Genomic DNA, 27,322 nt, shown 5'->3' on the forward strand with positions numbered 1-27,322 from the left:
GACACTGAAAAAAATGTTTAAAACAGCAAAAAATCAGCCAGGAGGCTCTAAAGAATGATTTAAATGGTTTGCTATTGTTTGTTCGAATGGCAAAACATTTGCCGTTCGAAACAACGAATAGTAAACCCGAAAACACACATTCCGACCTGCCACAATGTCAACCCAAATGATCGACACATTTGAGTCGACATTGTGGCCGAAACCATCATGTGATAGCCGTATAGGAGCTGATGTAAATCAAACTCCTATATGACAAATCACGTTTTTGCAGGGGGGCAAGCCCCCCTGCACCCCCCACATCCCCCCTACTAATATATTCTAACTCAGAGATTACACTACAGTGGGAATATGGATGAATTTCCAGTCCTCACTGTACCGCAATTTCCATGCAGATAGTCGAATACACTTAAGCATTCACATAAGTGTGTTCGACTATCCCATCCATTTATGTTTTGTGCATGACATTCTGATTTTCAGCAGCAGTGCTACCGACAGAATGTCATTTGCACAAACCATAGCAAACCAATTTAAACACTTAACAGGTCAGGTAATTAAGTACTACTTGGTGGGAAAACCAGAGCAGGCAGAACAGATAGCTTTGAAATGGTGAAAAATACCAGTGAATACTGAACAAACAGTGGAAACAACAAGAAAGTGTGCTAAACAGTAAAAACAGCAATGAAATTTGATTTTGTCACGTGGAATATGTTTTTCCTCCAAAGCTTTCAGTTTATTTTCATGATTTGAAGTAAGTTTTGCAATGAGAGACTTCAAAGCAAAATGAATGGTTTACATAACATCCTGCAAGCTTGATTGCATTGTTGCCATCTTGAAAGCTACTTTATTGTTGGAAATCACAATTTTCATACAATTTAGTCTGACAAAGTAATCTCTTCCAATGCAGTTGGATGAATGCCTCATCACTGAAGCACGACACTTCATCATTGTTAATACTCCAAAGTACTTTTTTGTAAAAAAAAAAAAAAAAAAAAAAGGTAAAATCCTGCAGGAAGTAGGAGTTTATAAGGACCTACAGTTTGACGTAGGAGAACCCTTATGAATGACACTTTCCAATGACTTCACTCTTCTTGCTTCAGTTTGAGAGTAACAGGCCAGTACATTGGAGGGTTGGGTTTGGAAGCAAAGGATGATAAAACTGGCCTCGGGGCATTAGTTGCTGTAGGATAATCCATCAAGAGAAAACTGAGAGAACAGAAATTCAAGACAAACAGAATGTGTGTTGAAGCACTAGGAGTATTGATGCAAGAAAGGAATGAATGGATACTTCCATCGTGGAGAACCTAATTTGACGAGATCTGTAGTATGGAATGCAGCTCTGTGGGCCATGTTATAAGAAAACCTGAACAGAGGGGTGGAGAAGAGGGTGTGAAGAAATGTGCAGTAGTGATAAGAGGGTGCTGCAGAAGTCACCAAAGTGATCAGTAGTGCATAGTTTGAGGTATGAGAAAGCAGGTGGGATATACCATGCGTACCTACAAGAAGGATGAAAAAAAATCACAGAAAGTGGATGGGACTGAAAATATAGTGGAAGAAGAAGGAATATAAATGGCAGATCTAAAACAGGTTTAAGCAAGGTACGAGGAAGTTCCATTTCACACACATGAAACTAAAAGAATGGGGCATAAGTAGCAAATCAAAGAACAAGCTTTAAAAAAAGGTTTAACTTTTTTTTTCACACAGAGGGTATTAGGCAAGAAGAAGAATGTTTAGCTAGTGTACTGTAGTGAGATGCAAGATAGCACTTTTACTCACAGAGGCTTTGGATAAATGGAAATGGAAGTGAGTGACATTTTGTGAGATAGCTGCAACAAACAAATGTATTTGTGTATGTTTGTATGTATGTGTACCGTAATGCTCTGATCAACACTGACCTTTTTCAGTATACTCAGTTGATCTCAGTTCCCATTTTGTCAGCACAGTTCATGTTGCTGGTGTTATAACTCATGCTGTGTACCCTGGATTTACAGTCAGGACATTACTATCTACACCAAAACTGGCAATTCTGACATCAAATTTTGCATCATCTCCTAGAACACGGGACTCCAAACTGATAGACTCCACCCCCACCCCCCGGGACACATGTTAGCACTTGTTTCTGGGTCCAGAGAAGTAGGGAGTTTCAGGATTTTGTGATTTACACCCGTTTTTGATTTTCAGCAATTTGAGATTCAAAGTCTGAATTGCCAGTTTTAATATAGGTAGCAATGACCTTTTGGTAGTAAACTCCATTCTGGTTTTTAGAATAAGGATGCATTTTTTGTTACATTATTAAAATTATAAACAATATAATATTTCAGATTATAGAAATGGGTTCACTTCAAATAAGAGGTTAAAGAAGTGTAATGGCTTATTTTTTTTCATCTGTCAGATACTTAAACACTGAAGAGAAGGGAGCTTTCAGATGTAAAGTTTTGTAACTGTTCAAGAATAGGAGTCAGGGTTGTTAGTTGTTTCTAAGTTTGCGGGCAGGGCTGCCAGAAACATTTTAAAGGCTGAATAATATGAAGAAAGAAATATGCTATGACATGCTTTGTTTGTATTATAGTGGCTTATAGTTGGAATGCTAACTTAGTCCTTGAATTTTGAATTTGATCTGTCAGGAAACAGTAAATAGCCATCCTGATTGGCAAACACATTTAAATATTTTTTACAACAAAAATATTCCATATTAGTTGTACTGTGGTGTTTGCTGTAATTTTGTGTATGGTAAAATTTACAAAAGATGTAACATGCTTCAAAGACCATCTTAGTGTTTTGCTTAGATCTGAATTAGCTTAGTTACATGCAGCCTCATTAGATCAAGACATTACTGGAAAGATTTATGACTGACCTTGTGTCTCCTGCGCTCCACCTCCTAAACAGTGACTTACTGGGATGCTTCATCACTGACATTATTTTAGAGTTACTCTGCTTTCTTGAACCTGGACCTACTGGAATAGCTTTATCATTGGCAGCAAGTGTGTGGGGATGGATTGGTTTGTCATTACCAGAAGTAAAGTGACTTGTAATTTAATTTACTTGTCAATGCCAGGCTGTTTGGAGAACATACTTTTCTCTGGCAATGACGTGGGTGAATTTGGCTTCCATAGAACAAGATATAGAAAGGTTAGCACGATCTTTGGTAAGCATGGCAGCACTCATTTTTGCAGCGTTTTGTATTGTGTTTTTTGCTGCTTTACTACAGTAATCATTCACGTCCCTAACTGGCTCATTTTTTTCCTTGCAGCTGTTGGCATCTGAAAACCTAAAAATGAGATAAATGAGAGCCAGGGACGGTGTCCATCATCCTGCAGAAAGTTAGGACATTTATTGATGCCCCTAACAAACCTCTGAATATTGTTCACAAGGAGCACAGCAGTGCCTGGCTACACTGAACTGCCAGAGATGCTTAGCTGGAGTGCCTACTCTGTTTGGCCAGGCCTGTGCCCCCAGATCCCATGTGTTGGAGCACAAGACTGAAACTCATTTCCAAAAACATTGTTCACATGGCAGGAAATAAACTGACACCTTCCTCTGCGACAGGTGACATGACTTTGGCCAATCACTTCCTTTTCTCCCTGGCCAGCAACTCCTCTGCTGAGGCCACTAATCAAACTTTGTTGTGGCATCAGTGCTCTACTCCCACAGACTTGGCTACTAGATTCTTCTAACTTGGTCAGCAAATATTATTTCTGCTACTTTGCTTATGTAACGTTGCTGCTCTGTCTTTGCAGTAATATAGACAAAAGGTACAGTAAATCTAATTTTATTTCAGGCACCAGAAACCTTTGAAGATGTTGCTGTTGGCTTTTCAGAAGAAGAATGGAAGATGCTGAGCAAAGAGGACAAAACATTGCACAGAGAGGTGATGGTGGAAAACTATGAACACATGGTTTCACTAGGTAAGGAGGATGGTGTTGGAGATGCACACATAGGGAAAGGTAAAGAACTGTGAGCAGCATTGCTAGTGGCTACGAAACATTGTTCCAGCACTATATTAGGAAGTAGTAGTGCGAATTGTAAACACATGGCTTGTGAAAGTAGGGGAATGATGGTAGAAAGATATGGTGTGGCAGAACAAAGGGCAGCAGGTTTCACTAGGTAAGGAGGATGATGTTAGAGCTACATAAGGAGATGATGGTAGTACAGAACTACTGGCACATTGTTTCTCCACTTAAACTGAATGTTCCCAAAGCTGTGCAAGGTGCTGACTAAACAGAACTGCAGAAATAGCATCCATACCATAAGTAAAGTTTACAATCTTGGAGATGACTGCCTTATTTTAAAACTGCAATTGTTTACTGTTATGCTGTGCTGTATACCCTTTCCAAAGGATCATCTACCTCATTTAATGCCAATTCTTATTTGCTCCTCCCTGGATTATTAGTAGATGTATCACTTCCCAAAGTTTTACCTCAGCCATCCTTTTAGTATGTCAGTGAAGTTTCAGACTTCTCAGAATTTTCAGTTCAGAGATTAAGGACTCCCTTCTTCCAGGAATACAGTGTTGACCACCTATCCGCTGGTGCTATTAATCATGTTTTGGAAGTTAGTAATGATTAAAGCTACTGATCTGTGATCACAAGAGTAATCTGTTGCCAGGCATGTGCTGAATAGCTTAGGCTCCCTCCATTTTCTTTTGCTTGTTTGTATGGTGCTGATGACTTTGATGACATAATTTGCCCCATCCCATCCCTCCCACAGACCATTTACTGACTTATACATTGAGTTTGGGTGGGTGCTGCTTTAGCTCCTGCAGTCCCCATACCTTCACTTTTGCTCATTCCTCAGTCAAGATTTTATTTAATTAGTTATTTATTTATTTGCAATTATTAACCAGAGTACAACACTAACCCACATGGGACCTTTTTCAGATTCAGCCCAGGACCATTGTCTGGTTAAGTGACTTGCTTAGTCATATAGTAAACAAATGGAGACTGAGGGAATCGAACTCTGTACCACAAGAAATAACTTGTTAGCAGGACATAGCTTTAATCCTCTGTGCTGGGAGATTCAGCTTACATCTCAGATGCTAGGAATCTGAGTTTTGTAATGGACTCAGTTCACAGGACAGTTAAGCAAGATGAAGATACAGGGATACTGCAAGGCACATTCATTTCCCATGGGAGCATATGGAGATTATGCTAAATTGCTCTAAAGAAGGCTATCTGTTACAGTGACTAGGAGAGTTTCATAGCCCCATAGGGTGCCTAGTCATTCTGGCATAATAATAAACAGCATCCTTCCCCCTCAAAATGTATTCAACAGTAAATTTAATGGTTGTGAGAAGTAAGTAGTTATAGAAGAGCAAGTGAAGTACTGTGAGAGCCAACAGCATTGTTAGTAGTAGTTATGAATGTTAGTCAAAAGTGTTGTAATTACCTATAAATTACTGGGACAGCACCCAGGTTGGATGGGCTGCACCCTTCCCAGCTCTGGTGAGAACAGTTTATAGCTCAGAGCTTCAGATCAAAACTGAGGCACCACCTGAAATACATCTAACAAAGAACATTCGTCAGACGTTTCTAAACTACATATAACAAAGAATGTTTCCCACATGTTTCTGTTTGAATTGGTGCAGGCAAGTAATGCCATTATAAATGTGTTCATTATCCCAGATTTGCCAGTAATACTTGTCAATTTGCAGAATAAGTTGGTTACTGGCAGCACATTTAGCTACTACTGTTTAAAACTCTGTACACACATTCAGCAGATGCAATCACCATGTCTATCTGCACTTCTGTCAGGAGATATTAATTCCTGTTGGTTGTCACTCTTACAGTATAAGAATGTTGAAATAATGAGCCTAAGTTGCTACTGCACAAGTTGGCCTGCATATCAGTAGGTCAGCATATAGACAGCTGCAGTACTACCCCAGAGCAGAACAGGTACATTAGGGAGATAAATAAGGGGAATCAGTGTTCAGGCAGAGTCTGACAGGCTTGTTCCTCTTCTCATTTCCTCTGAGTAGCTTCATACTCGCATGCCATGCCCTCTTTTCCTATTTTTTTATATATACTTTTTTCAACAATATCATCTCCTTCTTCTTTGTAAGGCCTCCAAAACTGGATGAAGTACTTGGCCTTTGGCTTTGCTACTGAACTCTACAGGAGGGCTACCTGCTTGTCCTATGAGTCAGTAGCACTAAGCATACGTCACAGCATTGATCAGCCATCACTGCTGCTTTTTCCCCCTGTTCTTCTGTTGGGTTGTTTTAGCCTCAACTACTGTATCAATAAAGATCATTTACATTCCAAGATTTGTACTGAATATGTTACTGGATGCCTCCCTAGGGTGTGATCTTTTATTAGTTTTTGATGGGTTTTCTGAGCGTCATTGATGTTCCTATCAATTTTACTCTTCAGATATTCTAACAATCCTAATGCATTCCCAAGATGTAATGAGGCACACCCACTTTGGGAAAACACCTTCTTTTACAAATGCATCATTTGATGTTTTTATGGTACTGATCCTCTGATGGGACAGTTATTTTCAGATTTACTGAACTCTATAGTCAGCACGTGCATAGCTCTACATTTTGTCACAGCAAAGACAGAATATTTTCTTCTGACATGGATGCAGTGATGAAACCCACCACCTGAGGCAGAGGACTTTATTATGAACATGTTAAACAATATTGTGTTACTACAGTCTCACCACCAAGCAGTTCAGTTTCCATACCCAAACTACACTCCTTTCCTTCCAGCCTACCAGGACAATATATTAAGCCATATCCTTTTCTAAATTTGAATGTGAATTATTTAACTGACTTTTATCTCTATTCATGGTAGATCTGCTACTTATGATGGCAGACAATGCACCCTTGTACCTATTTACTTCCAATTGCTTGTAGTCCATTTCTACTGCCTATGCATGTGACTTATGTAGCACATTTTTTAAATCTTGTCTTGCTTACCCTTTAGTATGCCCCTTCATCATTCCTGCTCAAGCTTTCACATTGGGTAATAGAAAAAAAACACTATAAAAGTCCTGTTGGCTCAGCCTGGAGAGCAGCAGCTCCTGAAATGGAGTTGGTTATCTTTCTTCAGATAGCCTGCATATTGGGTTTTATTTGTTTTGAGGCACATTTCTATTAGGGCATGTGCTAAACTAAACTTGTTGTGTCTTTCGGCTTTTCCCGGTTAGGGGTCGCCACAGCGGAACTCCGGTCCGCTAATGACTGGCAGTAGATTTTTACTTGCCGAGTTGCCGGCCCTGACGCGCAAACTTCAATGAAGGTACGCCCATTCACGCATGTCTCCATACAGAAGACGCTCTAGCTGAGAATAGAACAGGACAATGTATTACTGTGAGGCAACAACGCTACCGCAGCACCACCACTTAAACTAAGCCTCCATATTCTGTTTTGTTAGTGGATAGAGGTATAGCAGTCTGCATTCCTCTCAACTTCTAAGCACGATACATGGCTAAATCTAAAAATAACAGGGATGTAAATTCCCCAAATCATCTTATAAACTCAAAAAGTTGATAGAATAATATTTTTTATTATCATTCACTTTCTGAAGGATACAAAGTCTGCAATTCTAATGTATGTCATTATTTATTAACTTTGATCCTCATTGATTTGCCAGAAAACAACTTTTATGAAGAACAGAGTAAAAATATGAGGGCAAAAATCTGGACAGTTGAAAGGGATGGTGCTCTGTTTACTTTCTGTTCTGAAAGCAGAGCAGTACTTAACTACCTCAGTAGTGATGTCTGTGTCTGTGATGGTTTCTTTGAAGCTTTTATTCAAACCATATCATTCCATGTGCTGTCTGCACTTTTTTGCGCCAACAGTTTGATTTTTTGAGATTTCGTTAAATAGTACATTTTCACCTCTGGCGTTGATTTGTTGTTAAAAAAGTACAGTAGGCAACTTTTTTTAAACATGTTTAGACGAAATGTAGCTTCTTTAAATCACTGATTAAAATGTTTAATTTACTACCACTAGAATAAATCATGTTAGCAAATATAGCAATAACCCACGCCTGGGTGTGGGTAATGCTAAATTTACCCACGGTTGGCGTGGTTTGGTCCCGAGGGGCCCGAGGACCAAACAAAGCCAACCATGGGTAAATTTAGTATTACCCACACCCAGAAGTGGGTTATTGCTATTATACCATGACATTATTTAAGAAAAGAAACTATTACTTTTCTTAAATAATGGCATAGTATAATGCCTGTTTACTGCCCTTCCGCAGATGTCTGGCATCCGCGGCAGTTCTGATGTACTGAGTTGTGGGCAAAACGGAGAAAGCAAGATCTACGTTGCTTTTTTTAGCTATGTTAAATGCGTTTAACATAGCGAGACAGTTTTAAAATAAGCAACGGACATCTCCGTTGCTTATTTTAAAACTGTCTCGCTATGTTAAACTCATTTAACATAGCGAACACTAAAAAGCAACGGAGATCTTGCTTTCTCCATTGCTTTTTAAAACAGTGTCTCACTATGTTAACTGGGTTTAACATAGCGAGACAGCTTTAAAATAAGCAACGGAGATCTCCGTTGCTTATTTTAAAGCTGTCTCGCTATGTTAAACCCATTTAACATAGCGAGACAGTGTTTTAAAAAATCGAGTTATACTAATGGAAAAAAGTCCGGGCGACCGGACCTTTTTCCATTAGTATAACTCGATTTACAACGGGTACGCTGGCCAATCAGCGTGCACGTTTTGGGGGGATCATGGTATAATAAAAAATAATGTGCATTTTTAATACATGATGTTCAAACTGTGTTGGCAACCACAGCTTCAATCCTATTGACAGGCATAGCTTAAATTAACTCAAATGTAAGATTTCCGACTATGGAACTTTCCCCTGGCACTTCCACAAACACCCTTTTGTATTCTGATCCCCCTACCTGTGTCAGTGAAATGACAGCTGCTAGTACTGAGCATGAGCAGTGCAGCAAGTGTATTCAGTGAGTTTCCTTGCACGTAATCTGCTGTGCAAGTCAATGGAGCTGGGGCTCCATAGACAATAACAGGTTTGCAGCTGATTATGTTTCCTTAACAGTGCTTCCACTATGGCTTGCAATCCTTGGGAGAATCTGTCAGAGTTCATTATGGCCTTTTCTCTTTTACAGGATCCTTTTTTTACAATGTGTTTCAGTGGGGCACAGAGTTTTGTAAATATGCTAGGCAGCAAGTCTTTTTGTCATAGCAAAACCACCTTTACTCTGTTTTCTAAACCTTAATGTTGCCAACCCATTAGTTTTAAGACAATTATTGCTTAACATTAAACCATATTGTAATGCTAAAGCCTTACATGTACTCTTTTGGTTGCAATTATCTTCACATGCTAGTTCAATAATGGTAAAAGCATGTTAAAAACTGAACACTGCTAATGCTGAAAGGAAAGCTCAAACAGTGAAACATCAAAATCACTATATGCAAGTAATGAAGGTTATAACTCAACTTTTGTTTTATTCATTCTGTGGGATGCTGGAATGGTATAAAGAAAATCAGTTATGTTGTCTCATTAAATATACTGGTCCCCTTCATAACTCTGAACCTCATAGTGCAAGAAATCTGGACAAAGCATAAAATAATGAGGGAGAAAGGCCCAAAAATAGGACCAAATAATTAATATTGCATTTATAAACTTAGAAATGTGCTAGAATAACAGAATTTGTGTTAAGCATGCATTTTCTGAAGGATATGAAGTTTGAAACTCAAATGTATGTCATTTGTGACTTAAATCCTCTGTGGTTTGTTAGAAAAACACACATTTTTGAGGAAAATACCAAAATATGATTTAAAAAAATTAAATTATTTTAATTGACCTGTGTGTGTGTGTGTGTGTGTGTGTGTGTGTGTGTGTGTGTGTGTGTGTGTGTGTGTGTGTGTGTGTGTGTACATGTGTGTGTGTGTGTAATTTTACCTTTTACTTTTTTAACTGAATTTTCACTGCAGTTGTAGATTTTTTTATTATGTTATGTAATACTATAGTTCTTCAGTAGTATTACATAAATATAAATGCATTGTCTTAATATTATATTGCTGTTCATGGAGCTTTTCTCCATGAGACTCCATTAAAAATGGGCTCTTCTTGGTCCAATGGACTATCCCGGTAAACATACTGTAAAATAAATAAATAACCTGTCTCTGCACTTCTGTTTTATTGTATAATAGTGTAATCTGTGCAACTGTTTTTTAGTCTTCTTTTGCCTGTTAGACCTGAATATCTGTTACTGTTTGTGACCTTTTGACTTTGTAGTGAAATCTTTTGTCTAGAGAGCCCTAGGTGTTTTCTTTCTGGCAGAACGAATCAGTGTACTTTGATCTAGTTTAAAGCATTCCTGCAACACTGTTATTTTTGATTGGATAATTGGGCTGGTTTTTGTTTTTCTGCCTTTAATAGCCAGTGTTTTAAGCCAGTTGTACTTATTTGCTCAAACTGTTCAAAGTTGCAGTGAGAGGCTTTAGTTGTGTCTGTGAGAAAGTTTTTGGCTGTGTAAAGCATTTCAAGTTTTTGATGAGTTTTTCTTATACAATTTTGTATATTCATGTCAAATGTAAGATTTTCATCCACTGTCATCCCTTATAATTTATCATTTACTATGAAAATTTACTTTAATGGTTTTATTGTCATGAGAGAGGACTTCACATTTTGCTTTTTCATGTGGGAAGGATTTGGGGAAAAATGTTGTAGTTTTTTTTTAGGGCTGAACATGAGTTGTGAGTTACAAAGCCATGTTTCAGTTGCTGTTAAAACTTTCTAAGTATTTTTTTTGAGGTGTGACACATTGTCTGATGTACAGATGAGTGTGGAGTCATCTGAGTACTGTATTAGGGAGGCCTGTTCTTTGAATGTGTGGAGGGTGTTAATGAGAATGTTTAAGAGGAGGATACAAAGGATGCCTTGTGGTATACCGGTGGTGACTGGGAGGTATGGAGAGAGGGTAGAGTGTCATTTTGCTGACTGACACCTATTGGATAGGTATCTTTTGAACCACAGAAGGGTGAGCTTAGAGAGTCCTAATGTGACAATCTGTGTTGAAGGCTTTAGGCATATCCAGAAATCAGAAGGAGACTAGTTTGTTGTTTTCTCTAGCTTTATGAACAGTATCTATATAGGTTAGAAATGCAGTGTTAGTACTATGGGAAGGACAGAAGCCCTGTTGTGAGGCAAATAGGTGTTCGTCCTGTAGGAGACAGGTTAGAAATTATTTTTAAATACATTTTTCAAGTATTACTTTTTTATGTTTTTCAGTATAACTTGCAGTCTTGTATCCTTTCTCATTTTTGGTGCAGTTTTTCTTTATTTTATTTTATTATTTATTTTTGTTTAATGGGTAATGTCCAACTGGGCACGGGGTCCATTTTCAGTGGAGACCTGAGGAGAAAATTTCCTGACATACAGTAGAGAAAAATTAATAACACTGACAAAAGCTAAAAAACTAATAATGTTTGTAATGTACATACAGTATAATCTATACTGATAGGTTCATAGGTTCATACTAGGCTATCTGCCCTAGGGCATTTACAAGTCTAGCCAGAGTGTGTTTGGCTTTCACCACCCATTTTAAAATGAATTTTGCTATGCCCTTTTTCGAGGTTAGTATACTGTGCCTCTGTCTAACAGTGACACAGAAGTGATACCCGGAATAAATCTACGATCTCCTATCCACTCATCAAGATTCCTCTTGAAGAAAGTCAGTGAGGGACTCTGCCTAACCTGGACTAGGATTTTATTCCAGAGTGAAGGGAGCCTCTGGGTTATGAATCTGCCCCTCCAGCAAGTCCTATTTATTTCAGTGCTGAGGTTCAAGTCTCTCGAGCACGTAGCTCGATGAGATTTGGATTTTCTGAGGTGCAGCATGTCCATTAATTCCGGGTTGGACATGGCTTTATACGTCAGGCACAGATTGCCTCTGAGCAGGCCGTATGCCACTGAGTAGAGCTGGAGTTTCTTTAACCGGGCAGCATATGGCATCTGTTTGAGTCCTTTGATCCTCTTGGTGAGGTACTTTTGGGGTCTTTCCAGTTGCTGCAGGTGTCTGGTAAGGTACATCCCAAAAGGGACATTGTACTCAATTATGGGCCTGATGAGGGATGAGTAAAGAGGCACGATGACCTCCCCTGATCTAGATGTGAATTCCTTCATGATTAGGTGGGCTATATAAAATGATTTTCTAACCACTTTGGCCATGTGGTTGTCGAATGAGAGATTGCTATCAACTTGGGTCCCCAGGTCCCTGATTACTTCTTCCGTACTTAATGGATTACCATCTATGTGGTAATTTGTGGGCACTTTGTTTTATGCCGAAGGGGATGACTATACACTTTTTGGCATTTAGCTTGAGGCCATGGCTCTGGCACCAGTTGTCTGTTTCTATGAGGCCCTTTTGTAGGATGCTTGTGTCGGCTGGAGAGTCGATTATGGCGCCCAGTTTGCAGTCATCTGCGAACTTGGTCAGCCACAGTCCTTCGGTGTTGGCCTGTACCTCTGAGAAATATATACCGAACAATAATATTGTTATTAACTCACATATATTTCGCATTAACTCAGCAACATAAACTAGCAAATGACAGCTTGAGTATACATACATCATCATAGCACATGAATTTGAGATGTTTAACAATATAAAATAATAGTAACAAATGGGATTATACAATTATCAAGGCCATAAGAAATAAGTTTCCAGAAACAGTTGTATACATATTTGCATGCCGCATGAATCAATAAACTGTAAATTAAATGCCTTGCAGTCACTAGATCAGATTATCCTAGCCTGAGTGACATTTTAGTCAAGCATAACAGTCCAATATGTCTGTTACTCATGTTTTGTTGTCTGCTTCACAATGGAGCTATATTGTAAAATTTGCACTATAGCAAGTCATGGGTGGTCCTCAGGGAAAGCACGAGCCACAGGCGTTACATTGCAAGTCATTACTCACTATTCTCTTAAGACTCACAACCTTGGAGTGAGAATAATAAAGTAAGTGGGTATCGGATGGGGGGGGGGGGTAAAATTCTGTCTCCCTACAATATTCACTTTGTTTTTGTCATATTTGCATGAAACCTTGAGTTCATGTGCTATGACGATGTGTGTATACTCAAGCTGTCATTTGCTAGTTCATGTTGCTGAGTTAATGCGATGAGAGCTCAGGTGAGTCGGGAAGATGATCCAGATAAAATATAAATGCCAAAGAATTACTGACATGTTTGGATCTTGGTCAGTCACTTGATATGAATTCTAGTGAATTTGGCTAGTAGTCTAACCTCACTGTTAAGTAATTTATTTGTGATATATCCTAGACTGCATATTCTTTGGATACTATTATAGTACAGCATGGATTTGTAAAGCCAAGTTTGCATTAACTAACTTGGCAGTATTTTATGGTTATGTACATATGGCCAATGGTCTGAGACTTACAGTGGGAGTACTGTAATAAGACCTAGCCAAGGCTTTTGATACCTTGCCACGTATATCTCTCTAAAGTGATCTTTTCATACATAAGATAAATCCTAACATTAGATACTGGATAATAAACTTGTTGAGAAGTAGATCATAGAGTTATGGATGAAGGTATTCATTCTGTTAGATTGCCTGTTTGTACTGAAGTACCATATGGTTTAGTCATGGTCCCAATATTTTTTAAATTGTTTTAGCAACTTCAGAAAAACATGGTTAATGTTGCATTAGCAAATGTGCTGAGATCTACAAAACCAGAACTATATTAGGATCTAAAGACGACTTGTTAACAGTAAATAACTATTTACAGGAGGTTTAAACTTGGGCATTTAGAACTTGTCTGAAATTTAATACTGAGAAATGTCAATTAATCTTTGGTAGGAACAATATGTCAAAGCAAATTTTATGACCAAAGCAAGTGTTGGAAGATGTTTTCCAGTATAAACATCTGAGAATTACTTTAAGTTCAGACTTTATATTTGGCATGCATGCTTGTTACTAGTATAGCAATTAAGCCATGAGACAAACAGGTATACTATTAAAAACATATTTCCATGAGCGCTCAAGATAAATTAGTTGAAGTAAAGACCTATATAACACCTATAACTGAATATAATTCCATATTTTGCATTTTCACAATCAGCCAGTTGAAAAGACTAGAAATTGTTCATGTAAATTAACAAAATATACGCCTTCTGTAAAAACTTTATTTCACATCTCATGGTATTCCACTTAAGTTGTTTACAATTTAGCACAGATACTTTAAGAGAAAACTTTTGTTGCCGTATAAAATATATATGATTAAATCATATTTATAAGCTTTGATTTAGAGGTGTACAGTATTTCAGTACAAGAACATTCAGACTTACGGATGTTAACTTTGTTATTAACTAAAATAAGATGCTCAAAAGAAAAGTGTAAATAACTTGGTTGGTATTCATAATCAGTTACTCAAATGCATTAAGGCTGTTGGAGTCATGCACAAAAGAGCCCAGCCAAGCTGCGATTGATAGAGACCATTTACACTGTTGTGCAGTGATCTCAAATGTTCTTATGCAAATGAGAAAATAATGAGATGGTAATGAGGAGTGACATAAATCTTTGTATGCTAATCAAGTCTGTTTTACACCATTTGCAATTCATAGTCAATGTTTCCCACTTATTTTGAACTGGTCACATATGCGCTATAAAAAGAGAAGCATCATCAAATCTATCAGAGTTGCAGTCAGCAAAAATGCTATGAATTGCAGCGAGCTTTACTATTTCTAGGTCAGAGTTGCTTTTCTTGTCGGGGCCAAAAGTACTTGCACCCAGCGCCACCCACCCTCCAAGAAGACAAAAATCTAAGCAAAAAATTACTTATTATAACTTTGATAATCAGGAAATCCTTGATAGGTTTAGAGTAGATAGGGACATTATAAGGGTCTTAGTGGATATGTTTGACCCACATGGGGACACTGGAGGATTGTGTTGTCTTCCAATTCCTGTGGACACCAAAGTATGTATAACCCTCATTATACTTGCTATGTGGACCTTCCCAAGACAGACTGAGGACACATCAGGGATCTCACAGGCTTCTACCTTGAAGATACTGAAGCACTTCCTGGAAGTACTCTAGGCACATTTGGATCAGAACATCTATTTCCTGGGTTCACCTCAGATCCAAGCCAGGGCTATGTGTACCTTTTATGGACATACACATTGCCCTGGGGGACTCAGTGTGATAGATTGCATCAACGTTGCAGTTAGGGCCCCTCTTGATCCTCAGTGGGTGCAGTATTGCAGTAGGAAGGGCTACCATTTCACCAGTTGTGAGGTAATGTGTGATGCGTGGGGTGCATCACCAACATGTCTGCATAGCATCCTGGCAATGCATATTATTCCAATATCTAGCACACTAGCTTGACTCTACCACCTCTTCCTGCATGGTAGGATGCTCAGTGGTCATCTTGTTGGCAAGCTGAATTTCTTTTTTTAAGTTATTAAAGTAGTTATTTACTTTAAACTGTATTTTGTATTGTAATCTTTATTCTCCTATTTTGTATACCCCTCTTTCTCTTTTTCTCTCCCTTTATTTATTTTTAGAGGATGCTGGATATCCGCTGGAGTCATGGCTCATGACTCCAGTGATAAATCCTTCTGGAGCTGCAGAGGAGGCGTATAACACATAACCTGTTCCAGATCCATATTGTCATTTAGAGGGTGTTTGACCTCCTGAAGAGCCATTTCAGGTGCCTGGATGAGTTTGGGGATGCCCTACAGTATAACATAGCTACTGAGTGCAGGATGTTTACTGCCTGTTACATTCTGCATAATGTAATCATCCACTGGACTGGTGGTGAAGTGACCCATGCTGTCATTGTAGCTCCAAGTTCTAGTCCTATTTTAACTAATGATGATAAGCTGGGAGCAGTAGTAAGGGACCCCATGGAGCAAGCCTGTGATGGACTGTAGCTGTGTAGGTTAGGAGGCAGCGTCTAGTCCAGAACTATGGACCAGGACATTAAGGATAGTGTTTCCTTTTTTTGTAAAAAAAAAAACACATAGAGTATAACTGATGCATGCCGTGATATCTGTGGGCACTATGCATTGTGGTATATGGTTTGCTGTCATTGTTCGTCTGGCAATCTCTTCATCTTTTTTTGTTGTTGTTATTACCTGTTTGCCTGACTGCTCACTTATTCCTGTTAAGTAATACTGAAAGCCATCGAATTAATAAATAACTCAAAAATTGTACCTGCTGTACTGAATAACTTTTGCTTTAATGATTTATTCATTATGCAATAGAAAGCAATACTGGCAGCAATGAAATATTAAGTTATATATGCCATTTCTGTTTATTGTATTCTGTTGTACTGCACATTGTTTTTATAATGTCATACAAAATAAATTCTGACTTCAGAAACTGTCATCATTTGTACAGTGAGGAGGGAGTAGTGGCAGCAGTTAAGTTTAATTGGCTGGATGCTTATTTACTGTGTCATTCCCTTACGATATACTGGGCCTGAAAACGCTCATTTCTGTTTTGATGTGTTATGTGACTGCCACCAGAAGGAGTGGCAATCCTTGTATCATTGTTTTTTGTCCAATGTTCATTCATATACTTAGTAGCTGTGCACAGATTTCCCCCTCCTCACAAGCCCATTCCAATTAAACACAAAGTTCTGTAAATGATTTGAATTCATAGTATGGTGAAACTAATAGCTGTAAAGGGAATAACTTAATATATATATATTCAACCCCTGACAAAACCCATTCCAACTAAACAAAAAGATTTATCAAACATAATTCACAGTAATTCCAGATCAAATGAGTCATACACATCTCATATTGATAGGCCTGGTGATGATGCAACAGATATGGAGGATAGGCTACCTTGAGAACTGTCAGGTGAGTTAGTCTGATGGTGTGATCTACTGGAGGAGGGTGATCCTGCTGTCACTGACCTGACACTGCTGCATAACTGTTACTTGGAACATGAGGCTCTCCTAGGTGTAGATGACCATTGACATGGCTAATGTAAAGTGCATTGTAATTGTTCACTGTGACTACTGACTTTATTGTCTTGAGAAGTGGTATTAGTATCAGTGTAGTCTGATTCCCCCCATGTGTCCAGACAGTACTCCATCCCCTGCCCCTCATAATGGTATGTCCTAACCAGTGTACAGCTGGGGGCTACAACTGATGCTTGATGTGCCACCATAATACACATCAGTGATACCATGGCATTATCTCTGTTATTTCAAAGTAGTGTTGGAAATCATCATGCATACCCTATAGGACTTTAATCATTCCAGCTGACTCTGTGTTGCATTGCTTGGAGCCTTAACAATGTCATAGCACATTTCTTGTAGATCAGCCAATGTTTTATATTTTTCCTGGGGTAGTTGTAAATAATTCCTGCATCTGTCACCACTTTATAATGGTATCATTGGGAGTAATTTAGCCCCAGAATGTTTGCCATCATTTCCAAAGTGTTCTTCTGTGTGTAGAGATACTGATGTAGAGGTGTAGGGCTGTTCCTGCTGTACAAACATGAGTGGGATGTCAGCTTGTGTTTAACTTTGTGATGCAGTGTCACTTTCTGTATGGTTACTCATATGTTGTGAGGTGAGAGATCTTGCCATTAAACTTGGGGACTGCCTGCCACTTCCCTCAGTCTGTGTTATAAATATAACTATGTTATCATTATCATCATCAACAGCAACACCCATTCTGCTGCTAACTTCATCCATATTTATTGGTACAGTTGAACTATTTATTTTTCATGCTGAGTTTGTAGAAGAAATTATTACAAAACAGTAATAACAATGAAACAGCAGATAGTACAGTATGCTTACAAGGTGGTGAGTAGGGCACTTACCATTTGTACTACCCTCATTTTCATTATTTGCTGATTTAAAATGCTCACCTAATAATCATTTGTGACATGTTTAACTGCAGGATTCTTTGTCACCATTCAATTTAAGCCAACCTGCAGGAGCTGATGAATGTAAATGCTGCTGTGGACATTTGTTAGATGAAACAGTGTTCCCAACACCTCTAATTATTCCTTTTTCATCATCTTCTGTATCATAGTCATCCCCACAGATGGACAGAAGGTATTTGTCATCTGATGATAACTTAATACGATTCAGAGGCCCCATCTGTAGTGGTCCAGGAAATTGCATACTGCCTAGGCTTGTATATAGCACATTCTACCATATCATCGGCCCTTTTCTTGTAGTGTGCCAAGTTTCTGTGTGCTCCTCCAACTGCATTGATTTTTAACAACTTTTTAACTCCAGGCTCTGTTCCTCTCTGCTTGTCTCGGCCCCCTTTACCAAAAAGAAGTTTCCTATATGTTCTAAGTGCTGCCATGAGGACACAATTTTCCTCATGGGTAAAGTTGTCAATGATGTGCTTTGATCCCTTATTCTCCATCAGTACTACACAAAAAAGGGCTACAAGCAGACATTTGTGACATTACTGTTTAGGTGACATCAGCTGTTAAGTAGAAACCACTGGCCAGCTATTCCTGCCAGCCACAGTAAGGTATTATCTCAATAAATATGCGAAAAGCAGCATTATCTAAACTACACAACTACAGTTTATTCAACAACAGTACTTGCATAAAAAACATCTACAATACTCTCTGCCATCGTCATGTATTTTTCCCTCACTGTCAGGAACAAAACATCACATTTATCACACATATCTATTCCTGTCCTTTAAACACTGAAATTTCTCAAGTACAATAAGCACTTTCCCATATATGTACAATTACTGCACTGCACTTCACTCCACTTCTTTAATGATCCTTTGCTAAAATTAATGTAGTGCACTTCATGAGATGCAACTTCAGAATCACCAAAATTGCCATTTTTGCAATGGTATGAATACATGCACAGTACACATCAACATTTATTGTAGGCAACCTTTAAATCAATATTAAAGTGATTGTTAAAGTGCATCTTACTAATTGTAATTATTTTATAAAGGTTTCTTTATTTTGAGATGTCTGCGGAATCCTAAGACATTTGCCACCTATCTCGGCTATTTGCGAATTAATATGACAATGCTTAACCTGTTGGTTCCGGGTCATATATACCTGTGTTACGCAAATTAGCCTAATTTATATAAATGCCTATGAAATGTAGTTGTACGTAAATGTGTCCCAAGGTATATTGGTGTATTTTGACATTTCAGCAATTGAGAGCATGTGTTCCACAGTGTATGAGATTATATCAAAGAGATATGGGTGTATTCGAAATCTCTGTGAGCACCACAGCACTCTGCAGCTATCACACGCTTTCTGTGAAGTGTGTTAATTGCCCTAAACTGGCCAAAAAAGAATATAGTTGAAAAATTCAAAATGGAGTCATCTAAATGTCAGGTTAAAAGCAGTCTGAAGGTTAATTCTGCTCATCCAACAGTGTCTGTCATACCCTAACTACTGATACATATCATGAAGTCATAAAAGTAATGTTTAACATTCCTGTTGACATTTATTTTCCTCTACTTAAAAAAATCCACTTCACTACATGACACATATTGCTGTTAGAGTATAAAATATTACCTTTATCATTAAGTATTTAATGACAGTTAATATTCATATAGTTTAAAAAATATGATAGAAAGGACAAGTAAATGTTTCTTGTAAGAAAAATCTGTATGTGGCAAAGTAGTTTTGGTTACACCAGACTTGCCAGTAGTATCAATACCTGCACTAATGAGCATCCTAACAAAAACGTTTTGGTCAAGGTGATCCGACACCCAGCATGGAATGGTTCTAACCCTGTTTAACACATCCAGCATCATACTTTCCTCATTCTGGTTCTGGCTCTTCGACTAATGGCAGCACTGGTGAAGGCACAGGCTCCTAGCTAGTCTGACAAAGAGACTTTAATCACGCACTTCCTTTCGCGTAACTGGAGAAGATTCATATGTGCACACATCACAGTATGTGGAAAAAAAATCGATATCTAGCAGGAGTTGGGTGACCAACTGTCAAACCTGACAGGTATAACCCACTCCAGTCAGCAGTGCTGTCACAGGTTTGACGATTTGCAAAAATGCAGTGATGACCAGCTAGCCAAGTGTGTTGACCAGGTTATACATCATACATACATACAAATGTTTCAGATATGGGCATTAATGCCCTTTTAGTTTGTCAATATACAAAAACACTTGTTCCCATAATAAATGTCCAGGCTGTTCTTAAAAATATCTGAACTATTACTTACTTTAATGTAATTTGGTAGTCTGTTCCAAGCATCAGCTACTCTGTCAGAGAACCAATTAGTACACTTCTCATTCCTATAGAATCTTCTACATAGGTTGTCTGATGATTCTCTAGTGCTTTTTGTTAACCCCAAGCAATCCCAGAGGTTGTTGTCTCTAAATGCCCTATATACCTGGATAAGATCTCCTCTTAGATATCTGTAAGAGGCACTGTAGAAGTGCAGAGATTTTAGTCTTTCATAATAACTTAAATTTTCACATCCATGGATGTCCTTGGTATATTTCCACTATACTCATGTTTGTTTTGATATAAGGTTTCCATTTTGCTAGTCCATACTCAAATTTGGGTCTAATGTAACCATCAAACATTGACTTCATCTTTTCTGATTTCTTAGACTTTATAAATATTTTAATACAACTTATGGTTCAATAGTTATCATCAACTGATTGATTGATATGACTAGAAAAACTCATAGCTGAATCTACCCATATACCCAGGTCCTTAAATGAGTCTACAGTTTCAATCGCTTTGTGCTGTATTAAATATTCACCTTTCAGTTTATGTTTCCCAAATCTCATATGCTTAGTTTTTGATGTATTTATCAACATATTATTCTCCTGTGCCCAAATGATCAGTTTAGTCAAATTATTTTGCAGACATGCCTTATCTGTAACACTTGTAATCAGCTTACCCAATTTCAGGTTATCAGCATATAGACTATAATCGGAGGTCAGTAAAAAAAAATGTTACCTTTTTTCAAGTTCATTCAGAGGTACTGCATGCATTTATGACCAGCCAAACAGGGTGTTCTCTTTATTTGGTAATGGCCAATGTTCCCTACCGCACATATCATGTACTGTGTAAGAAGTTCTTTGACACTCTAGATGAAATATTTACACCAGTAGTAGTCCAGTCTGCCATAGATTAAATGACTGTCATACTATGTGATAGGCAACCTAGAAACATAAATTTTGTCAGACAAATGGATTATGCAGTTTCAAAGTCTGAATACATATAGTCTTAAAACTGCATATTGACTCATTTTTGGTTATACTCACCTTAAGTTACTACCTGTATTCCATACTTCTTCATGAAGACTGTGTCATTTTTATTACAAGTGCAAACTAAGTAGCTTTTTGTAAAGTTGTTAGAAATTAAAAACCCCAACCAAGAGCAAAAATTCACTTGGAGGGGGGAATTTAAAATTTGGGCACAATATAAAGGGGAATTAATAACAGCATATCTGACCACTGAATGGATCTAATGATAAATAACTAGGATTTTCAAATTTTGGATTGACATCAGACATAATATCTGTTGGCATTAAAAATATGAAACTCTGGATGTCATTACAGCAGTTGCATATGGGTGGCAACAAACTAGACAATTTATGTATGCCCAGTTATAGACTTCCCTAATAGAAACTGTTTATGAACTATAACCACACAATCCAGTGGTATTAACAAACGAGACTATGACGTCTATTCAATATTTATTAAAGAGTTGAACACTTTCATTCCATATTAAATCGGAACTTCTTAAGAACTAAAAAAAAACATTAAAACTTCTACTGTTAAAAAGAAAAGCAGAGTGTATCACATGTACTTTCAAAACCAATAAACTATTAACTGAATACAATTCACAATTCAAAGTACTTCAATTTCAGTATAGGGTTGATTGAAACTGAGTCATTAAGCCCTGGATAATTGGTAGCATTACATTTTAATTGCCATCATCATTTAAAACTTAAACGGAAAAAAAAAAAAACAACAGTAGGGTGTGAGAGCATGCATGTGTGTGCCTTCCATGGAAGGTTGGGGGCCGGGCTAGCAACTCGACACGATAAAACTCCACTGCCAATCATGAGCAGACAGGTGATCTGCTGTGGTGATCCCTAAACAGGAAAAGCTGGAAAAAGAAGAAGAAGAAGAAGAAGGGCTACCACTGTTCTTAGCATAAAATTTAATGAAGTGCACAAAGAATAAGCATTTTTGGAAACAATTCCTTCATCAGATCCAACAGAATGAAATACAAACTCGGAAGGCACGTTTTTAAAGCTCAAAGGCACCAATAATTTCATGAGAACAATTAAAACCAATAAAATCATTAGCTTGATTGCATTAAACAATTACTAAAAGGCAATCTACAATTAAATACATTTTGAAATCTAGCCCCTTACTAGCAAACTAAAAATGCAAGCACAGATCTGTAGCATAGCAAAGAACAGTACTAACATATCAAAAAGTGTCTTGCATCATCTAAAAACAGTAGGCATTAAACATCCTACCAACAAATAGTTAATAAAACCATGCATTAAACCGGAAGCATACCTGCAAAATAAAAACACAGGTTTAAGAGGTAGCTGTTAACATAACAGAAACACTGGAATATACCATTGTGTCATAGTCTGTGATGCACTATGCTTAGTTTTGTTTGTGCCTGTCATCATTGTCTGTAGTGATGGGCTGTTTAGTTATTGTCTTTTTGTTGTATGTTATTTTGTCGTTTTTTTATTTGTTTAATTTGTAGTTGTGCAGTGGTTGGGTTTTAGCTCTTTTTTTTTAAACCTGTACCTGAATCTAAACTAATTTGAGTTGCTACAATGCAATTATAACCACAGTTCAAAACTTCTTTGCTCAAGAATTGGGAACAAAGTAAAAAATATTGTGGAGAGAAAGGGCAAAAACATGGATAGTGTTTATGTATCGCTGTAATTTACTTAAAAAGGTAATAGAAAGACATGGTTTACATCAGTACATATTTTCTGAACAATAAGAAGTGTGAAACTCTAATGCCTGGCATTATGAACTAATCCTCAGTGATGTATTAGAAAACGAGGTACGTAGAAAAAATATAATGCAAAATCAGGGACATTCTCCAAAATCAGGAGGACTTGAGAGGTACGATTGTAACATGTTTTGCTCTGCTAAATAGAAATATAACTGGCAAAAATTCCTGGACTGTATTTTAACCACAGAGTTTCTTCTTCTTTATGTAGGGTATAAGATCCCATTGGAGCAGCTATTGCTGTTGGTTATAAATCCTGGTGATCTTCAGTTTAATGCTGTGAAAGAAAATGTGACCAGGTTTGAAATGGATCTTCCTGAAGTCACTCCCACCAGTAAGTAAAGGGTTGAGTTTACATTTTATATTAAGAAAAGAGTTAGAGTTTGAAAGATATTTAATAAACATTTACTTTCAGAAGTTAAGACATAAAAATGATAAATAATTGTGAACTTCAGAAGAGTTAGAACAAATTCTTTATCAGCCTGAAGTTGAACAGCATGATAAAACATTCAGTCTATAGTTTGCTTTTGTCGTTTTGTGGAAAAGCAGAGATTTACACTAAAAGTAGATAAACACGACTTTGGAAGCCTGTTGTGGAGCATAGTGCTGATGTCAGGATAAAAGGTGCAGTGACAGAATATTCCTGTTGTAGTACATTAAAACAACCAGATTTCACAAAATGTCTACATAATTTAAAGAATATTGAAAATCTTAGCCTATTATTAAACTATAAAGTGAAAATGTAGCATTGTTAATCCTTTGACTCCCACTAATAGACATGTTATTACAAAACTATGAATAGTCAAAATCCTATATTGCTCATACCATTGGCTACAGTACTCTTTAACCTAATGGTAGAGATTCAGATTTAGTGTAACTGACAATGTCAGCAAATGGATGCACAAACAGCCTTTCATACAGTAATGGCGTCCTGTAGTCCTTTATCTTATGGAGTTATAAGAAGCCTGTCTTATAGACTGGATTAAAGAAAAAGAGGTTATGAAGCATGCTGCAATCACCTCATGTTAAGTACTCAGTATGGTGTTTGACCTTAAGCAGTCAATATATTTGCCTACTCCCCAATACAAGTCTGAGACTTGCAAGTGCAAGCCCCAGAATTATGAATAAAAAACATGAGAGTGCAATAGCAAATATCAGACAAGCCCCACTGCATTCCCATGCCTGCAGATATACATATATACTAACTCCAAATGTATATATATATATATATATATATATATATATTATATATATATATATATATATATATATATATATATATATATATATATATATATATATATTACCATACTTCAGGGAAAAGGGACTACTCAGAAATTTCATTCTTGGACTTTTTCTCTCATTCAGTCTTCCACTTCAGGGACTCACACTAATTAGTCTTGGAGTATCAAACAGTAACCGGATTTGACCATCTTCCTGCCAATTTATTTTAATAAAGGACAGCATTTCTTAGTATGATTTGCAGAGCAGCCTACATTTTATTTGGACAGAACAGAAATGATCCTGATGTATTGTTTCATTCTGTAAAAAAGAAATCAGGATGCAGAGTTTCTGAGATGACCTTGTCATAGTTTTTTTTTTTTATTGTATTCAATTTTAATATCAGAATACCGGAAAACTTTACCTGCTATGCCTAAAGTCATTTCAGCTATGGCAGTAGCTGTGAGCAGATGTGAGAGACAGCTGGCTTACAACTTACAACAAATTTGTTCTTTTCTTGATTTACAGTATAAGAACACAGAAGATAAACTGTTCCTTTGATTAAAACAAACAAACAAACAAAAAAAAAAACAAAACAAACAAAAAAATAAAAAACAAAAGCATAGTCTGGTGAGTTAGGAGTGGGCATAAGAAGCTGGCTAAGTAGCATGCTTCACTAGCAGAAGCATCTTACACTGATGCAAACATTTTTTTGAGAGCAGTTTCTTTTTAAGGTTTACTTGATATCTATTAATAGCATAAGGTCATTGATATTATTTTCGCAATACTTAAAGCAAACTTAGTTTGTTGATTGCAGGCATATTTATTAGTTTGGAAATTAACAGGATTGAGTAACTATTTTAAAATTATATGTGATACGGATGAGAGAGATGAGTTTAGTCTTTCTGATTTAGTGTTGAGAGGCTATTTAACAAAATATAGTCAGTGTAAACTCTATGGAGTGAGTTCTGTAAGTCTAAAAACCATCGTCAAGTACATTTGGCAGACTTAAACAAAATAGAATGAAAATAAAAAATTATTTCAAGTAAAGAAGTTAACTAAGAATAATGGTACTTCAACGACATGTATATATTATTGTGTGACTGTACAAATCTTTGAATAATTCACTAAGTTTATTACATATGTCAGCACAGGTAAATGATTTTATCAGTTTTTGTACAGAAACACTTTCAGTGGGCACACCAGAACAGCCAACCAGGAATTGCAGTATCTTTAAAGCCCTGAATCAAACAGTTTTGCAACCTCTAGTGTCACAGCCATAGTGGATTTTATTCAAATGTCCATGAAGCCGTCCAACAACTTAATAGGTACTTGGACATTACCCATTAGTAATTGTGCAGCATCTCATAATAAGTACTTATGGAGTAAAACTAATGAGATTTCAACAGATGAAGATAATAAAAAACAGTAGGGGTCTTGGGGTAGCTCTTTGATAATTGGGCTATGCAGTCTGTCAGTGACACCAGTGATATCTTCCTATTATAAATTTATCTAATCACTCTAAGTAAATATTGATAATTGGTACCCTATGTTGAGAAGTGTGAAAAAATATAATTGCAAGGCTGCAGAAAAGCCAGGTCACAGTATCTTGTCTGAGTGACTGAAACATGAGGGATATAAGAGATAGTATTAGGAAAATGTGTAATGGACATTTGATGTTACCATTGCTATTGGTGGATGTAGTGATATTACAAGGACTAATGAGTACACTTTTTGTAAAGAGATATTGAGGATCATAGATTTGAGTAAAATGTTTGTCTTTGAGTTAGTTTTTACTGATATCTTACCTGCCCCTTGATACCAGGGTCTTATAAAGTTAAAAGCTAGGTAATTTACAAATTTCATTAGAAGACAATAATTAAAGCAATCATTGAATGATGTTTTATTATGGGAATTTTTTTGACAACAAATCAGTTTATTTTTGTAAGGATCTGTTGCATTTACATCATGTGGGGGATTGGGTGATGGAACCTCACTTACCTAAGTTAGTCAAATCTTTTTCAGTGTAGATCGTGTTATCAGTATTAGCTATAGTGCTAGCACCTTAAAATATTTTTTGACTAATGTCCATAGTCTTAATAATAACTGCACTAATAATTGCTTAATAATAATAGCAGAACTGGAAGATTGTATTATAAATGTTGCATTTGACCTATTAATAATGATGACATGGTTCAGTCATGTCAGGAAGCCGATGGTTATTTCTGGTTATTGTGGCCATCACATTTATAGGACTACTAGGATAGGAAGGGTGCTTCAATTTAAGTTTCTACTAAGTTTTCATCCCTTCTAATTCTCTTTTAACCTTAGTGATGAGTCCATTGAGTTTCTGGCTGTTAAGAGTTTCTAATATTACATTTTATAAAGATATCACTTTGTTTTATTGTTTTTCAAATATTAGTGATGAACTTGATATTAAACTGGGGCAACAGATTTCTAAATATTTAAAGAAAATATTGATATAATTGCAGGAGATTTAAATGCTCCATACGGTGATTGGCTTGTTCCATTGTCTTCATGTAAGGTTTTAAATAATATATTAAATGATAGTGTTATCAATTATGACTCTCAGTCACCAGTCATACAGGGGAAATAACCTTTTGGATATTGGTTGCATAGTAGTTTGAAATCTATGTTATGTAGTGTTGAACAATGCTTAGGGAGGTTAGATAATTTATGTATTGTTTTTAAGACCTTTGAAATTTCTTCTTTACAGGTTAACAAAAGGGAGGCTATTGGGAAATTCTGTCAGTCTTTGTAGAAGCTAATGCAAATGTTGCCTCTTGGTTTTGGAAAACTTGTTTGAGTGATCTCACAGCACAAGATAGCTAGGAGACATTTTTATAATTTATATAGTCAGATTGGATGCTATGTTCCTACTGGGTACTGCTATGGAAATAGAACCAACGTTTCCCTGGTGGAATAATTGACTGGCTAAGGGAAAACAAAAAGGAAAGTGTTGTGGAGGCGTTATAAGGATCATCTAAATATAGTCAATGAAAATTTACAACACATTTAAAAAGTAATTTTCTAAATTAATGCATACATCAATATCTCTTTAAGAAATAAAACTTGCCAAAACATGTAAAGGATAAAAACAAGGGCAAAATTAAGTATTTGTTAAATTATGGATTAATTGAAACATC

The 27,322-nt window shown here is 36.9% G+C and overlaps 1 protein-coding gene across 1 annotated transcript in view; it reads left to right on the plus strand.

Annotated features, from left to right (window-relative positions):
* The window catches only part of LOC122813663 (zinc finger protein 320-like), a 151,396-nt gene that overhangs the window by 111,313 nt on the left and 12,761 nt on the right, over window positions 1-27,322 (plus strand). The window contains exons 2-3 of the mRNA XM_044086105.1: window positions 3,776-3,902; window positions 23,146-23,268. Of these exons, the coding sequence (XP_043942040.1) occupies window positions 3,776-3,902; window positions 23,146-23,268 (250 nt within the window). The remainder of the gene's footprint in view (window positions 1-3,775; window positions 3,903-23,145; window positions 23,269-27,322) is intronic.

Source organism: Protopterus annectens, chromosome 10.part0 (assembly GCF_019279795.1).
Source record: "Protopterus annectens isolate FY-2018-M chromosome 10.part0, PAN1.0, whole genome shotgun sequence".
Taxonomy (NCBI): Eukaryota; Metazoa; Chordata; order Ceratodontiformes; family Protopteridae; genus Protopterus; species Protopterus annectens.